This window comes from Octopus bimaculoides, chromosome 2 (assembly GCF_001194135.2).
Source record: "Octopus bimaculoides isolate UCB-OBI-ISO-001 chromosome 2, ASM119413v2, whole genome shotgun sequence".
Taxonomy (NCBI): Eukaryota; Metazoa; Mollusca; class Cephalopoda; order Octopoda; family Octopodidae; genus Octopus; species Octopus bimaculoides.
In genome coordinates, this window is record NC_068982.1 from 35,851,573 (window position 1) to 35,869,076 (window position 17,504).

Here is a 17,504-nt window from a genome sequence, read left to right on the forward strand (position 1 = left end):
TCAAATTTATTATAAATAAAATTATAAGATTTCTTTGACTATATACACCATGAATGTTTGAAATATATGTTAAGAAAATTTTTCTTCAATTTAAATAGTACAAAAATATAATTTTCTTAAAAGTAAAGAGTTAAAGTAATACAAATCTGAAATATTTATTAACAATCAATAGTGAAGAAAAATAATCAGAAATATCTAAGACAGGGTGTCAGAAGGAAGTGAAAAGATACACATTTCCATTTAATATCAATATATTCTTATAAACCAGATACAGTTTTTCTTTTTCTTTGGAATAATTTTATTGGGCAACAAACCATTAGGACAGAGTTGCACTGTACGTTATTGTAGCTGTTTAACTCCAGGTCAGCTCTCATTGAGCAGACCTATGATCACAGGCATTCTAATCATGACCATTCTGCTGTTTTGGAAGTATATAGGATCACACTGACTAATGTGACCTTCCTTCTGTAAGATGGTAGGTTTGGTTTCAAGGAATTTGGCTGCTATTTTGAGCAGGTTGAACAACTGCATAGAGGCTGCTTTGTTGGCTCAGTAGAGTTTCCAGGTTCTATTTACTTGGTATCAGGAAAAGAGAACAGTGACACCAATATGCCAGAATAACTGAGAAATGACAAATAGTTTGTGGATTTACAGACCTAAGATCAAATCTCACATGATAATGAATCTATCCAAGATATCTAATGGAATCTGATGAATCAAATTTTGTTTATACTTACTTCCATTTCCCTAAGCCAGCATAAACTGGATAGTTTTCTTTGTTTCATTATTTTTTTGGGGTTTTTTTTTGTTTTTTTGTTTTTTTGTTTTCTTTTGTATTTTTGCAAAGTTTCTTTAACCTGATGGAAACTGTATATCTGCTACAACTAAAAAATTACATGTACATAAAATCTCATCAATACTTTTATTAAATTATACTTCCTTTCATTATTTACAGTGGTTCGCTTTCTAACACTTCCAATCTATCTAATTACACAGGATGAAATATTTTGTTAAATTATGATAAATGCATCATCAATAGAACTATACATAATCAACAACCAGCTTTCGAGAAAAACCACCTGCAGCATTACGACTGGAAACCAAGGCATAGAGAACCAGCACAAGCTAATGGAATATCAAACAGCAGTACCACGTTCCAAATTCTGTTTAATCTCGGCTGTATATTTCCCATAGAAACGTTCCAACTTTTTGTTGAATTTCATATTTCTCTCATTGATGTAGTCAATATCAGCAGCCTCATCGTAAGGTCTTCTTCGGCTGTATTTTTCTCTTTTGTTGATCCTGAAATGCAACAAAAAGGCAAACCAGAATAAAACTATGTGTATACTGAACTTTCATTGTATTACAATATCTTTCTTATCTGTACTTTTAAATGTTCATTTTCTTAATCTAGGGTTACTAATGAAAGAGTTTACAGCTCATGTCTTGTCACAAACATTATGCTACATTCTTAAGCAAAACACTTAAATCTCAAATTCCCAATCCATTCGCAGCAATGAGTAACATGAATAGCACTGCTCACTACTATAAGCAGTTGGTTGTATCACTGCATGAATGAAGAATATTTCATTAGATTCAAGTACTAAATTTAAATCCTTCTATGAATGTCCACCAAGTTGGCTTGCTTTAACGCTTTAGCATTCAGATTATTCTGTCGACCGTAATGCTTATTTATTCACATTATTTTGTATTAATTGTGCATTATCTCATAACTTTTAATGATGTGATTGTTTATTTTCAGAATGACATTTTAGGATATGAGAGGTTAGACCTGGCTGGTTTGAACATAACACAGGTTGAATATTTGGACTGGATATGGCCGATTTACATGCTAAAGGGTTAAATACATTAACTGAAGACCAAATTTTAAAACAATGCTACTATGATACTAAAATCTATAAAACTCATACATATATTTCTTGCCATTATGAACTCCTTCACACCTGTTCTTAATCAATGAACTTAGTCCCAATTTTAGATTGTACATCCAGCAGAGAAAACACATATCATTAAGCAGTGACATGCACCAACTCCATGTATAATTGGAGCCTCTTATAAAAAAAAAGAGGCTCTGAAAAATGGAAAAGATTTTTACAATCATTTTTCCTCCTGAACCATACGTTATTACTGTTTCCATATTCACAGCAATGATCAAACAAATACCAGAAATATTTTCCAACTTGGATAGAATGATGTTTTTCCTGTCACTAGATGTGGAAGTTAACATTCACTCTGTTTGCTGTTTTTCAAAACTTACACTGCACATATTCTTTTGTTTAATGTTCATTTTTGCCAAACTAGTGTAACTAGGATGGTAATCAATTTTGAGGTAGGACTCCACATCAACCCCATGCTAACATAACAAAAAGTTATAAAAATGCTAAGAAATCAACTTACTGCTTCTCCAAATCATTTACCATTCTATCGACGGCTTTGTCAGAGTCAGTGTGTTGCTGCAATCCTAAAGTGTTAGCATCAGGAAAAAACTCTTCCCCTCTTTTTTCAAGAAAATACAAAAAAAAAGAGAAAAAAGAGAAACAATCAAAAATAATATTGTAAAAAAAATAACAAATCTCACTAAAACAAAGAAAGTAAAAAGAGGTATAGAGTAAAAGATGAAGGTAGATATAAAAGTATATAAAGAGGTAGGGATAGGAATAACGATTTGTGATGGTAATATAGTTATTAAAGACAGAGGCAGGGATAGAGTTAGACAGAGGTAGGTATAGAGAAAGTGATACAGACAGCAATAGAAATAGACATAGAAACGTAAATATAGGGAGATAAAGAGGTAGAAGAAATAAAGAAGGGATAAAAGTGAGGACAGAGGGACACATGCAAAGAAAATACATGAGACAAAAGGAAAATTCATCATTACATTTCTTCATGAACATAACTATCAACATGTCAAATTAAAAACTGATCATTTCTTTCATTCAGCAATTGTGTAGGTAGGTGCCTGGCTTAGTGGTCAGAGTATTGGACTCATCACCATAAGATTGTGGTTTCAGTTCTTGGACCTGGTGGTGCATTGTATTCTTGAGCAAAACACTTCATTTCACATTGCTCCAGTCCACTCAGCTGGCAAAAATGAGTAATCCTGCAATGGACTGGCATCTCACCCAGTGGGGAGTACATACACCAGAAAATCCAGGAAACAAGGACTCAAGAAGAATCTTTATCCTTTTATTTCACAAAGCAATTAGCTAAATTTTATAAGAGTGAAGTATGTTCAATTGAATTACTACTCATACATATTATCTTTTATTTTCCTCATGTGAGTGAAAATTCATTGGTGAGCAATTTCAAATTTAGTGTCAGACAAAACCTGTGGACAAGAAGTTTCCGTCCTTGCTTGCAGTCTCACAAACAAGATGGACTCATTTGGACAATGTAGTAATAGAGTCATAGCTATACAAACAGATAGGACGGTTGCATTCAAAATGCTATATGTCTGTAGGATCACACTGATCTAGAGTTAAACAACTATACTGAATAAACACATACTATAAACACAACAGGTTTCTCTACAATTTCCAATTTCCATCATGAGGCTCTGACTGGCCTGAGGTTACAGTAGAAGACTATTGTCCTAGGTGGCACAGAGTGAGACAGAACTTGAGATCATGTGGTAACAAAGCAAACCCCACATCTATACAGCCACACCTGCCCTAAATCAGCAAATGAAATTTAAAAGTCTTACTTTTTTTCCATCTGCTTAAAATAAGAATCCATGTCTGGCTTAATCTGTTTAGTGTTCTTTTGATACTGACGAAATGTAGCAGCTTCATAATCTGGAAGTAATAAAGAATTGAATAAACAAAAATCCATCCCATTTCTACCTCAGCTTTATTCATATACTAGCTGGTGTACCCAGTAATTCCCGGGGGGATAAAGATGTTCTATTGAAACGCTTTATTACTCTGATATAAGAAAGCAATTTCGTTATAACTGCCACAAAAGCTGTATTTTCCGTCATGAAAAAATACAAAAACTGTCAGCTAGAAGAGGGAGAGATTGTATGTATATCAATATAAGAATGAAGTGTTTGAAGAAAGTGCAATAATAACGTTCACACTCACTGATGGTCACTCTCAGTAACTACCTTTAGTTTACAGAGTTCTTGTTTTTATAACTATCGAAAAGCAACCAGAAAGATAGACATATTGTTGACAACAAATGATTTTGTTGGAGGTCTGTTATCTCCATTCCAGCCCCTTGTGGCCTAGAAGAGGTTAGAAGGGGCAAGTGGCAAAGTCATTATTCTGCTTAGTGAAGGCATCTGGGAAATGTATAACTGCTGTCATTCACAGAAAAACTATTGTTTTACCATGAGAAAAGTGCTGTTGAAGTGTTAAGTGAAATTTGGCAATCGAGGATCGAACCCACGCTATGCCTGCATGAAGCCACTACAAATACGTTGTGGAATAAAAAAATTATTTACACTCATGGAAAAAGTCTAACTGTAAAAATGCAGAATTATCAGAGTAATGGGCATTCAAAAAAGGATGTATGTATAGAAATGTATGAAGTCTTTAATGTTTAAGATTCAAATTATGGAAGTGCAATAATAATGTTTAGCAGTTCAAAACTGTGAGTAGTGAAATGCAGAATTAGGTTGGCTGATCATGAGAATCAAATACTGATCGCTTCGTTAAAAACTGCAGGTGGTATGGGTTATTTCCATTGGGTTGTTTAAATAAAATATTAGTAATATGAAGTAGATAGAAGGATCTATTGGAGGGGCCCTATTATCGATATTTTTCAACAATCTAAGTATGTCACAAGGTTTCCAGACATGAGTTCTACTCATGTGTCAAAGTATAAAAGTGATATTGTCTGCAAAAATTAGAAATTGGACACACAAAATATCAATATTCAAAGTAATCAAACATAAACAATAAAATGGGTTATTTCCCTTGAGTCTTTAAAAAAAATATTGTGTAGGTACTATGGGTTACTTCCCTTGGATGTTAAAAAAATAGTCATATGAGGTAGAAATAAAGTCCCTTTCAGGTACCATATTACCGATTTTTTCAACAATCTAAGTATGTCACAGGGTTTCCAGACATAAGTTCTACTCACATGTCAAGTTTCATCAAAATCAATAAAACGGTGTAGGAGGAGTTAGCTAACAACGCCACAAATAAACACACACCGATTTTCCACATATGTAGTAGATAAACAGCTATAAAGATACAAAAAAATTACAGGATGGTCATGTCTGGAATGCTTTTCACTTCACAATCAAGTTTGACCTGAGGCTAAATAACGCCAACAACCATAATGTCTTACCATATCCGAGGTGTCTTACCATATCCCAAATAGAAAACTTACCAGAGAAACCAGGATCAGGATTCTTCTTTTTTTTCTTGCGTTCCCATTTCTCAGCATCTACAGCACTAATATCAAGCAACTTCACTTGATCGTAGTCTTCTCCTTTCTCATTGCATTCCTATTTAGACAGAAAAATATACATGAAAATAATTAACTGAAATCTAACAAGACCTTAATTTTTGAAGGAGGGTATAGCTAATTAGATTGACCCCACTTCATGATGAGTACTTTATTTTAATAGCCCTGAAGGACAAAAGGCAATACCAAACTTGGATGCAGTTGAACTTAGAATGTAGACGATTGTAACTAATTACTACAAGGTATTTTTGTCAACTGTCACTTAATGGATTTATCAATCACCAAATTATCAAGAACAGAATTAACCAATCTTTTCTGAAAGCATCAATAATGTTTACTATTATTGCAAATGGAGAGTTTAACTATATTATCTATTCCAATTATGTTTTTAAAGAGATAAAATAAAGAGAAAGCACAGCACTACAAATGCAGAAGTTACTGAAATTTAATTTATTTTATATATTAACAGACCAGACATGTGGCTGGTGCAAGGTCCCAGATAGAGTGAAGGGGATGTGGTAGTGAAATGACAAGGCACATCAGTGCTTCTTAAAGAAGGTGGTACTACCTATTAGGTGTTTGTGTGGAATTTTATATGGGTACTAGAGATAAAAGGGGGCAGTGAAAGGTGATAGAATATCTATATAGTCTTCTTCTTAGTCTTTGTCTATTTAAATATTATCTTTAAATATTTTTAATGCATAGATGCAATAAACACAAGAAATGAACAGAAAACTGATTCTGCCAAATTCCAGGGGAGATACTTAGAAATAATTGATAGCTTCTGTTATTTGGATAACCAAACCAGCAGTGTAGGTGGATGCTCCAAGAGTGTAGCTGCTAGAATAAGAATTGGCTGGGCTAAAGTTCAGAGAGCTTCTACCTTTGTTGGTAACAAAGGGCCACTCCTTCCGAGTGAAAGCAGATTGTATAATGCCTGTATGTGGACACCTATGCTACACAGCAGTGAAACATGGGCAGTGACAGAGGACATGCAAGGGCTTGAAAGAAATGAAGTTAATATGCTTTGCTGGATGTGCAATGCCAGTGTGCATGTATGACAGAGTGTAAGCATTTCAAGAGAAAAACTGGGCATAAGAGGCATCAACTGTGATGCACAAGAGAGAAGACTGTACTGGTATGGTCATGTGATGTGTATGGACAAGGACAACTGTATAAAGAAGTGCCAATCACTAACTGTGGAGGGAACCTGGGGAAGAGATAGACTCAGGAAGACATGGTATGAAGTGGTAAAACATGATCTTCAGATGTTAGGTCTCACAGAGGCAATGGCAAATGATTGAGATCTTTGGCGGTTTGCTGTGCTTGTGAAGACTCATCAGGCCAAGTGAAATCATAGTCTTGGCCGATGCCAGTGACATGTAAAAGGCATTCACTACACTCTTGGAGTGGCTGGTATTAGGAAGGGCATCCAGTTGTAGAATTCAAGCTAAAATCAGATTGGAGCCCAGTACAGCTCTCTGGCTTGCCAGTTCCAGTCAAACTGTTGAACCCATGCCAACATGGGAAACAGATGCTAAATAACATAATATTATGATAAACTGAGCATTACCAGCAATCACAACAAAGACAATAACCTGAGTCTGGCCAAAACCACAAGTTAAAACTTGGATGAATAAATATGGTCAAGTGGTAATGCATGTTAGGTACTTCTTGTAGTACAGTGGTAGCATGGCAAGTAATTATCAGCTGAAAAGTGGTCAATAAATGAAAAGAAGAAAGAGTAGGGCTTTAAGGCCTGTATGGGTCTATCACATCAAGGACTATTTCATCTCTGGTGTTGGTGCCAAGTATTCTCAGTAAAGTGATTGGCAACAGGAAGAGCATCCAGCTATAGAAATCAAGTCAAATGACAAGCATGAGCACCAGTCCATGGGAGTGGTGGTTCTCAATAACCAATGACTTAGACTGTGATGATCCATCTAACCTATGCCAGTAGGGAAAGTGGACATAAAAATGATGATGATGATGATTATTAACAATTAATGATTACTTTTAATAAACTGAATTACTTTATTTTTTAAATTATGAGGAAACCTTAACCCTTTACCATTCAAATTACTGTCATGTTTATTTATTCACATTGATTTTGAATTAATCAGGCATTATCTCATAACTTTGAGATTTTGATGATGCTATTGTTCATTTTTAGAATGACATTCTAGGATAGATGTGAGAGGCCAGACTTGGCCACTTTGAACATAAAAGAGGTAGAATATTTGAGCTGGCAATGGCCAGTTTAAGTGATAATGGGCTAAAGTAAATTGAAATACCTTCTGCTTTTTTAATTCTTCTTCTTCCCATTCCAGCCGTTTTCGTTTTTCTTCATAATTAGCTGGAAGTCGCTTCTTACGATCTTCTTCGGCAACTTCTTGGTGATTGAGCTTCCTTGCTTCATTCTACAACAAAAATAATCACAGATTTGATATATTAACTGAATAATGACACAGCTATGCAATGACATACAAAACATTTTGTTGTCACATGTTCATTGATTACACTGTGTAACACGACTTTTCTCCTTGAGTAGTAACTGTTATTTCCAATTTGCTTACCCCTAGAAAGCATGAAAAATGGCTATTTCCTTTAAATTTTGCTTTTGTTACATTTATTCAAACCCCAAAGAATCCTTGTCAACACATGGTTATGATGCTCCCCCACTACTCCTGCTCCGAGATACACATATTGTCAGCCATTAAGGGACATGCTCAAGTGGTTACGGTCAAGCAACTGACAATCAAATCTGTGGTCCTGAGCAGAATATTTGCTATAATGACATTTCTGTTTCAGCAACTCAGTGCTGAATCTGTCTAAAATATAAATGAAAATAGGTCAGTTTCAAAAAATTGATGTCCATGTGACAAAAGCAAAGTTTGAAAGAAATAGTCGTCATTTCCTTTGATTTCTAGATAGAAGCAAATAGGAAATAAGCCAAAAATAAAACAAAGACCAAAGACAAAAAAAATTTTTTTTTTGTTACACAGTGTTATTAGAGAAATTTTAAGTAAAATTCAAACTAAAAAGTTCCATTAACTCACTGACTAACTAAAATTAGAAACTTAAAACTTCCACCCAGTAAGAAAACAATGGAATGGTAGTTGTAAATTTATTTTTTATCATTAAAGTAATACGTGTGTGTGTGTGTTGTTATATTTGGGGATGGTCAAATTTTGCCAATTAAACACACACACACTGTATGCTTGGTTTTCATTTAGAAAAAAAATAATAACAACAATAAAGCTGAAGTGAAAACCAAGCATAGAGTATATGTGTTTAATTGGCAAAATATGACCATCCCCAAATATAACAATATCTGTTTCAACACACAATTTCACATCAGGAATCTTGCAAGAAAAATACATAAACTCCAGCCTCATGAGCCTAGGCTCAATGCAGACTTCTTCTAACCCTTTATCATTCAGATTTCTCAGTCAAATGTAACATTTATTTATTCACATTGATATGAACTAGCCATGCATTACTTTATAGCTTTGTGACTTCAATAACATGATTGTTTATTTTTAGAATAATATTGTAGGATAAGTGTGATCTGGCCAATTTGAAGATAAAACAGGTAGATTGCTTTGGCCAGATATGGATGGTTTAAATGCTAAAGGGTTAGAAGTTTTCTAAATTATTCAAACTTCAGTATATAAAAAAAAAGTCACTATATATTTCTTGTGGAGGAGGGATTTAATAATTAAAAAAAGAAACCTTACAACTTGGAATGAACACTATTATAATAATATTTTAAAATCTGTTTTTAAAAGTGGTTGCTAGTTGAACCTGTTTCATTTCACACACATGCTCATACGATAAATAACAACATCTCTGTACCTATTAATCAACCTCAAAAAAACTCCATTGAGAGATATTCTTGATTATGAATTAGCCATGTATTACCATGTAGCTTTGAGATTTCAATGATGTGATTGTTTATCTTTAGAATAATGTTGTAGGATAAATGTGAGAGGCCGAATCTTATTACAAAGCAGGTGTGGTTTTATAGTAAGAAGCTTACTTCCCAACAACATGGTTCTGGGTTCAATCCCACTGCATGGCTTCTTGGGCCAACCAAAGCTTTGTGAGTGGATTCGATAGACAGAAACTGAAAGAATCCCATCATGTGTGTGTATTTATGTGTCTGTGTTTGTCTCCCGCTACCGCTTGACAACTAGTGTTGGTGTGTTTATGTCCCTGTAACTTAGCAGTTCAGTAAGAGACCAATAGAATGTCAGCCTTGACAAAAACAAAAGTAAGTACTGGGGTCAATTTATTTGACTACAAAATTCTTCAAGGCAGTGCCCCAGCATGGCTGCAGCTTAATAATTGAAACAAGTAAAAGATAAAAGATCTATGCCAGTTGCATGAAACGACAACTGGTTATTCCTTAATAAAATAATTATTGATTAATTTTTTTTACTAATCAGTGAAGTGATTGGCACTCTTTATTTACTATAACACATAACAATACATTAAAACAGGCAATATTATCACAGAAACAATATATTTATTACCCAAGCACTCAAGTATTGCAAAAACTTGCAGACCCGCACAAGTGTGACTAATGTACAGTAAGATCAAATTTTCTGAATTTAAAAACATTACAAAGTACATGGTAAGTAAAAGAAGGAACATAGAAAATACTTTACCATTCGTAACTGAAGATTTTGAAGACGTTGCGTTCTTTCCTTACGCTTCCGAGCTGCCTCTTGTTCTTCAGCAGTGAGTGCAGGCTTTTTCTATAATAATAAAAAAAGCAGGAGGTAATTATATCATCATTATGACCAATCTAATCAGTTTTAATGCCCAATTAACACTGTTTGTAAATAGTGTTAATGAGGAAGGTACAAGGCTACTTGAGTTCTATGATGCAAATGATTTTATGATCTGCAACATATCTTATGATCTTTAGAAAGCCAACCAGCCACCTATTTGCTTATCAATCTGGTGGGAATATAAGCCAGGTTGATTACCTCCTCACCAGGCAAGGAGACAGACAGGTCCTCACAAATGCGAAGTTCTTCCCAGGTGAAGAGTGTACATCCCAACAGAGGCGACTAGTTAGTGTCTTCAGAATTGGGGCTAGAGAGACTCAAAAACATAATCTACATTGGAAAAGAAGATTATGGACGCTCAAAGACCTAGCAAACCAACAAAAATTTAGAGACATTATACTGGAGGCCTCTGATGATAGAAAGGAGGAGGAGGAAGGGACATGTAGCTTAGTGGACAACTGGATGTTCCTGCAAGACAATTTACTGGGTGCTGCTGACCAAATCTGTGGTTAATACAAAGTCCCAGTCAGGCCAAGGGTGACTTGGTGATGGAACAAGGAGGTGGACAGTGCTATAAAAGCAAAGAGACAGGCCTGCAAGGACTGGGAAAACAGTGGAAGCAAAGCATTATATCAGGGAGCCAGAAGGGAGGCTAGGCAACAGATTTACATAGCAAAAGGAACAGCAGAAGGCAAGATGTTTGCCAATGTTATGCAGTATGAGGATCAGAGGCATGTGGTGTTCAGGATTGTAAAGCAGTGTATCAGAGAGAATAGAGATGTGTGAGAATGGATAATGGTATGTTTGCATATAGTGACTCGGAGAAGAAAGATAAGTGGAGATGCCATTATGAAAGATTGTTAAATGTGGAGAATGATAGGGAGAAGGAGATTTTTTTCAAATATTGAACTAATTGAGGGACCAACCATAGTAGTGTAATAGATAAGGCAATTTAGAAAATGAAGACTGGGAAAACCTCTGGACCATCAGGTATCACTGCTGAGATAATTCAAATATCAGGTAGTGTGGGATACAGCCTAGTCACTCGCATAGTTAATCAGATTATTCAGGAAAGCATCATACCCAAAGACTGGTGTAGCAGTATTATAGTCAGCTGCTGCAAGGGTAAAGGTGATGCCTTGGATAGAAACAACTACAGAGGTATCAAACTGCTGGATCAGATCATGAAAATTACAGAGAGAGTGGTATCTCAACTAATTAGGGGTAGAATTAAACTAGATGAGATGCAGTTTGGTTTTGTTCCTGGGAGACAGTTGCAAGAAAAGTATTTGGCTAAATGTAAGCTATTGTACTTAGCCTTCACTGACCTAGAGAAAGCTTTCGACAGGGTTCCCAGCTCTCTTCTTTGGTCGTCTCTAAAGAAGTTAGGAGTAGAGGAGTGGCTTGTTAGAGCAGTTCAGGCCATGTACAGTGATGTTGTCAGTAAGGTGAGAGTCGGCTTTGAATACAGTGATGAATTTAATGTACAAGTTGGAGTACACAAGGGATCAGTTCTTAGTCCACTCTTATTCATCATAGTTCTCCAGGCCATAACAGATGGATTCAAAACTGGATGCTCATGGGAACTACTATATGCTGATGATCCTGCTCTTATTGAAGAATCTGAAGCAGAACTGGAGAAGTTCCGGATTTGGATGCAAAACCTGGAATCAAAGGGCCTTAAAGTTAACAGAAATTGTCGAATAGTTTCAAGTATGATAAAGCCAATGACCTCTCGCAGTTACCACACTCAGTGAAAATTGCATCTCAACAACTGATGTTCACTTCAGAACCAGAATATGCTTTTGTCCCCAAATAGTTTGACACATAATTAACGAATATATTTTGTACTAGAGAGCTGCTCGCACGTCTAAGTTGGTGCAATCTACAAAATAAATATATCAATTCTGAATCACTTGAAAACGAAGCACCTTCACTTAATAAACAAAACAACACTCATTAAAACAGTCTAACCACTTCCTCTCTGATAAACTGTATCCATTCATTAGTTCTTGTACTATGACTACAAGGATGTAACGATATGATAATCAACTAAATAAATGGCCATCTTCGTAATTAACTATTCTTCACTCATTCATTTCTCCACAGCATCATCATCAATCAAACATCAGCGTTACTTTCGACTTAATATAACCTGTTACAAGGATCTAAACTCACTGTACTTACCAACCTTCCCTCCACTAAATACCTAGCACAGTTTTTCCACTCCAGAATCCTCCCAATGTACCTATACTCCAATTCTAAATGCGCCTGAAAATATGAGCATTGTTCCCCCATTACACACTATTCAATATACAAAAAATACATAGGCCCAGAATCGCCGATATGTTACGTATTTTTATGTAAAATATAAGAAAATAAACTGAATATTAGAAATAATGATGTTAATGGCCAGTGCCTGTCAAGTGTTGTTATTGAACTATCACTTAGAATGTAAAGGATCACAGATAACTGATATTGAAAACGTCGTTGGAGATAAGCTAACGCTAAAGACAATATAACTAGATATTATATATATAAACAAAATAGTGATGCATACTTACATTTGCTAATGACCGAGGTCTAAACATTTTGATATTGTATGAACTATCCAAATTTTCGATTCTAAGCTTAAGCAAAACCGGAAGTTCGAAGAAAAGAAGGTCGCTTATAACTTCATAAAATTCAGAGACAATATTAGAAGCGACGATATTCTATTGCACTAAATAACGTCATTATTGATTAGAATTTAGTTTAAAATTAAGACGAATATAAGCTGTTTATTATAATTTATAAAACCACTGAGATAAGTAAATTGTATATTTATTTAAAATATCAAAATATTGTTTATAGTGCTTATTATAAGCCATTGACCTTGTAAGCATCGGTGGTTCAGTGGTAGAATGCTCGCCTGCCACGCGGGCGGCCCGGGTTCGATTCCCGGCCGATGCACAGGTTTCTTTTTTTCTTTTTTATAGGCAATTTAGTTAAATTTTCATGTATGCAACTCAAAACTACTTTCAGTGACAAAAAAATCAATTTCTACTAACGATTTATCGACCAAGAGGTCAGCTTCAGTTGCTTTTAAGTGTTCCTCACCAACAAGAGCTGATCAATAAATTAGCAATGGACCTATTGATTTTATCATTACCATAAAATGTAATAACATGGTATTTGTAGGAAAAGAGGTGGACAGTGCTAAATAAAGTCAGTCTTGTACTTTCCTTAACAGATAGCTCCTACTACTAATGTTTTGTAACTCTTACCTATTAGGGTGATTGCAATTTGATTCAAATCTGGTAACAAACTATCAAATAGCTTACCAGCCAAGTACAGTGCAGGTTATACATCTCTGCAATGTGAGAAAAATAGACTGTAAAGTTGTGTTTCATATAACAATAGGGAAATTGATTTTTAAAAAGTTGTGTAATTAAAAGAAAAATTGAATGATATAATTGTAGCTCCACCTCTTCTTCTCCCTCTCCATAGTCACCACAATATGCTTGACATTTGATAACATGTAATATCTCACCTTTTTGTTTTCAGAACACTTGGGAAAGCTATACAGGAATCAACCTATCCATCACAAGTCACTCTAGTCTCAATAATAGTTTGGGCATTTATTACTATCTTTTATTTGTTTTAGTCATTGGACAGCAGCTATGATGGGGCACCATCTTGAAGGGTTTAGTTGAACAAATTGGCCCCAGTACTTAGTTTTTAAAATCTGGTACCTATATTTTGCTACTTAAAGTCTATCAGTCTCTTTTGCCAAACTGTTAGATTACAGGATGTAAGGAAACCACCTAGTACTGGTTTGCTTACATCCTGTAATCTAGCAGTGTTTCTACACTAACACAAAGACTCACACGCACACACACACACACACACACACACACACACACACACACATATTGTCCAACCCATATCAGCATGGAAAATGGACTTTAAATGGTGGTGGTGGTGGTGCTGCTGCTGCTGCTGCTGCTGATGATGATGATGATGATGATGATGATGATGATGATGATGATGCTGGTGGTGCTGGTGCTGGTATATGATGGGCTTCCATGCAACTTCTGTCTACCAAATGTACTCATAAACCATTGGTCAGCCTGGAGTTATAGTGAAAGACATTTGCCCAAGGTGCAGCACAATTGGACTGAATTTGAAACCATGTGATTGCAAAGTAAAGTTCTTAACCACATAGCCATACCAGAAACATTTTCAACATGACTTTTTAATGGAGAAAACAAGTTACAAGTATAGGATTACCTAATTTTGATTCTTGTAGCAATAAGAAGATAAGAAACTAAATTTCATATTTGGTGAAAAACTAGTCTAATGCAGATAATTTTACTGATAAAGGTTTGTGCTTAGTGCTTCTATTTAGATAAAATGCAAAGTATAGAATTTAAGTGTCCTGCCCAGATATGAACGCAATTTGTAACTGAGTAATCCACTATATCAATTACTGAATCATTTCATCTCTTCTTTCATCGACTGTAGTATATATTGAAGAAAGCAACAGGATCTTTTTTTTTATGCTTAACCTCAGTTAGCTCTGCTTAGACTTATGGCCAGTCAAACATCTGCATGTAGAACTAACTGCCACAATTACTCCTACAGGGGACCTGAGAATCTGCATATTATGAAGGAATATCATTTACCAGGAGTTACAATTTGGTGTGGTTTATTATCAAAAGGATTAATTGGATCATTATGTATAGAGAGAAGTTTATAAGCAGGACACGAGTGTACAAGTGGTTCAAACATTTCCAAGACCACTGGCAAAATGTCAACAGCGACACATGTTCTGGGAGACCTGCAACCAACAGAACTGAGGAAAACACTGCAGATGTGCATGCAGCTATTTAGAAAGACCATCAAATCACTGTGAAGGTGTTGTAGGAGGATGTGGACATTAGTTACAGTTCAGTTTGGTCCAATCTCACTGAAAATTTGGGTATGAGATATGTTTGATGGAACTGTGTCCCATTTGGTTGAACCTGCTACGAAAATCTATCATACCAAATATTCAAGGACTTTGAACATGTAGAGTTTTATTTTTAGCAAGATGGGGCAAACCCCATACTACCATAGTAATGTAAGGGCCTACCTTGATAAGATTTTGCCAAACAAGTGGACTGGATGAAGAGGATCAGCAGATTACTTTCCACATTCACTTGACTTCAGACCACTAGACATTTTTATGGAGATACTTAAACAATAAAGTTTATAGTACAAAACCACCGACTGTCAACAAACTGAGGGAAGCCATGGAATGAGAATGCATGCAAATACCAAACAAACTTTTTTTGATGTTTGTGAGTCCATTGCTCTGCATTATCAGTAGTGCCTGGGCCAAAACAGTCATTAGTTTGAAAGTAGGAGGTTAGTTTGGGTTAGTCCACATTACTCTATAAGGAGCATAGGGCCAGTTTCCTGGTTTCTCAGGCATATATATTCCATCCTGGATGGGCTGCTGGTCCATCACAAGATTACTCACTTTTACCAGCTGAGGGGAATGGAGCAATATGAAATGAAGCGCTTTGCTCAAGAACACAATACATTGCCTAGTCTAGGAATCAAAACCATCAACTTACAACCATGAGTCTAACACCCTAAACACTAGGCCATGTGCCTCCACTTGAAAACAGGAAATTTTGCCTATAGATTCTCTTAAATTTTGAAAATGAAATGTATCTATATAAATACTAACTTTATAATCATTCAAAGTGTGCATACATTTTGGCAGGGTCACCCTGTATATTACATATAGCAAAACAGTTACATTTTTTTGTAAATGTCTACTCAGTATTCAGCTAACTAAACAACCTATTAGTTTTCCTAAAAGAAAAATAGACATAGACAAAGTATCGCACAGCTCAGCTAACTAAACATGTCAGTATTTTCATGAAAGCACCATGACAGTTAATTGCTTTCAATGTAAATGTCAAGGAGACAGAAGGCAGATGGAGAGACATTGTTAATTTTATTAGTAAATAATATTAAGATTAATTCCCAGAATTTGATAAAAGTAATCTTAGTGTTCCATATAAATTTATTAGATAAATATTTTGTTGTTGATAAAACTTGAACTTTCAATCAGTTTTTTTTTTTTTTTTTTCTAATCAACAGATTTATATTCAGAAACTAAAGAAAAGACAAAAATAAATAAACACATAGCAGATTTACAAAGAGTGTGGTAGTTTGTCACCCTTAATATTTTCTTTGAGTTATATGTATTAAGAAGAAAGTATTTCGAAAGAAGTAAGCAGAAATGATGAGAAAGCAATACCGCTACCTCTGTAGGGAAACATACCATTTTATAATTATTTAAAAATTGCTATCCTACTCATCTGTGTAAAACTGTGCCAAGTAATTAACCTTCTTTAGACAAATGAATAAAACAAATTTCTGAAAACACATTTTGTCTAAAAGCAATAGAATACAGGTAAAAAAAATATCAAAATGAAGTGTTTTTATTTTGAAGGAATTTTTATAAGGAAAAGAAACATTGTTATTGAAAAAAATTCATCTTTATTTCTATTATGATACAAATCTATATTCAATTTCTTCTTTCAACAATCCCTATATTATCCCTCATTTATATACATTCTTTTATTTTTTTACTTGTTTCAGTCATGTGACTACGGTTAAGCTGGTGCACTGCTTTGAAGGGGTTTAGTCAAACAAATCAACACTAGGACTTTTCTTTTTTTTTTTAAGCCTGGTTCTTACTTTATCAGTCTCTTTTGCCAAACTGCTAGGTTACAGGGGTACAAATACACCAACACCGGTTGTCAAGCAGTAGAAGTGAGGACAAATACAGACACAAAAACACACATACATACATACGCATATATAAACACTTTGATCAGATCTTCTTTCAGTTTCCATCTACCAAATCACTCACAAGGCTTTGGTCAGCTCAAAGCTATAGTAGAAGACACTTGCCCAAAACTGAACCCGAAACCATGTGGTTGGGAAGCAAGCTTCTTACTACACAGTCACACCTGCACCTATGATATATATGTATATGCATTCATATAGATATTTTTATTTACACCTATAAATATTTACTGCAATATTAATCCATTGTATCAAACTAGCTTTCATTCATATTATGTGTGGAGTTCACAGTGTCAAATTATTCTCTACTCTGATTATATAATATATGTATGTATGTATGTATGTATGCATGTGTGTGTATGTGTGTGTGCGTGTTGTGTTTGTATGGGTACAAATATAATATATATATATATATAT

At 34.9% G+C, this 17,504-nt stretch overlaps 1 protein-coding gene and 1 non-coding gene across 2 annotated transcripts; one reads left to right on the forward strand and one right to left on the reverse strand.

Moving 5' to 3' along the window:
• Positions 1 to 206: 206 nt before the first annotated feature.
• On the reverse strand, positions 207 to 12,908 carry LOC106884364 (pre-mRNA-splicing factor SYF2). The gene is made up of 7 exons (XM_014935719.2): positions 12,800 to 12,908; positions 10,110 to 10,199; positions 7,731 to 7,856; positions 5,359 to 5,476; positions 3,725 to 3,815; positions 2,419 to 2,517; positions 207 to 1,302 (listed from the first exon to the last, which is right to left on the reverse strand). The coding sequence occupies exons 1-7, from the start codon at positions 12,824 to 12,826 to the stop codon at positions 1,137 to 1,139; spliced, it is 717 nt and encodes a 238-aa protein (XP_014791205.1). The 5' UTR covers positions 12,827 to 12,908; the 3' UTR covers positions 207 to 1,136.
• Positions 12,909 to 13,116: 208 nt separating this feature from the next.
• Trnag-gcc (transfer RNA glycine (anticodon GCC)) lies at positions 13,117 to 13,187 on the forward strand. Its single transcript has one exon. It is a non-coding gene; the product is annotated as a tRNA-Gly (tRNA).
• The last annotated feature ends 4,317 nt before the right edge of the window (positions 13,188 to 17,504 follow it).

Excerpts from the sequence above, each read along its gene's own strand:
- LOC106884364 (XM_014935719.2), bottom strand. The coding sequence starts at position 12,826 with ATGTTTAGACCTCGGTCATTAGCAAAT. Across the intron at positions 3,816-5,358 it reads TCCTGATCCTGGTTTCTCTG|ATTATGAAGCTGCTACATTT; the intron begins GTAAGTTTTCTA and ends TATTACTTCCAG. Across the intron at positions 1,303-2,418 it reads GTAAATGATTTGGAGAAGCA|GATCAACAAAAGAGAAAAAT; the intron begins GTAAGTTGATTT and ends GTTGCATTTCAG.